The sequence below is a fragment of the Mesitornis unicolor genome, unplaced genomic scaffold (genome assembly GCF_000695765.1).
Source record: "Mesitornis unicolor isolate BGI_N332 unplaced genomic scaffold, ASM69576v1 scaffold44633, whole genome shotgun sequence".
NCBI lineage: Eukaryota > Metazoa > Chordata > Aves > Mesitornithiformes > Mesitornithidae > Mesitornis > Mesitornis unicolor.
Window position 1 is genome coordinate 1,797 of NW_010176185.1, and position 302 is coordinate 2,098.

General features: G+C 66.6%; 1 protein-coding gene across 1 annotated transcript in view; it reads left to right on the top strand.

The window, feature by feature from the left end:
• LOC104538461 (transmembrane protein 79-like) overlaps nt 1-224 on the top strand; it is a gene marked incomplete at its 3' end in the record, with an annotated part of 708 nt that extends 484 nt beyond the window's left edge. The window contains exon 2 of the mRNA XM_010181673.1: nt 5-224. Coding sequence (XP_010179975.1) covers nt 5-224 — 220 coding nt within the window. The remainder of the gene's footprint in view (nt 1-4) is intronic.
• Nucleotides 225-302: the final 78 nt, after the last annotated feature.

Below are 302 nucleotides of genomic sequence, written 5' to 3' on the forward strand. Positions count from 1 at the left end.
GAAGCCGGCGAGCGCGGGGACGCAGTGCCCGTGCGCCAGAGACTGCGGCAGCGCCAACCTCAAGGCAGTGGCTTCCTTGGTGGGGGCCCTGCTCCTCTGCCCCTGCTTCCTCTACGGGGCCTACGTCTTCCTGCCCTTCGATGCCCCGCTGCTGCCAACCATCAGCGCACGCCTGATCTACACCCTCCGCTGCGCCGCCTTTGCCACGTTCCCCATTGTTTTGGGTGAGCTGCGGGGTCGGCATCCAAAGCCCTCGGTCCCCTCCTGGAGCATCAGGCTTGGGGATGAGTGGCTGGAAAGGA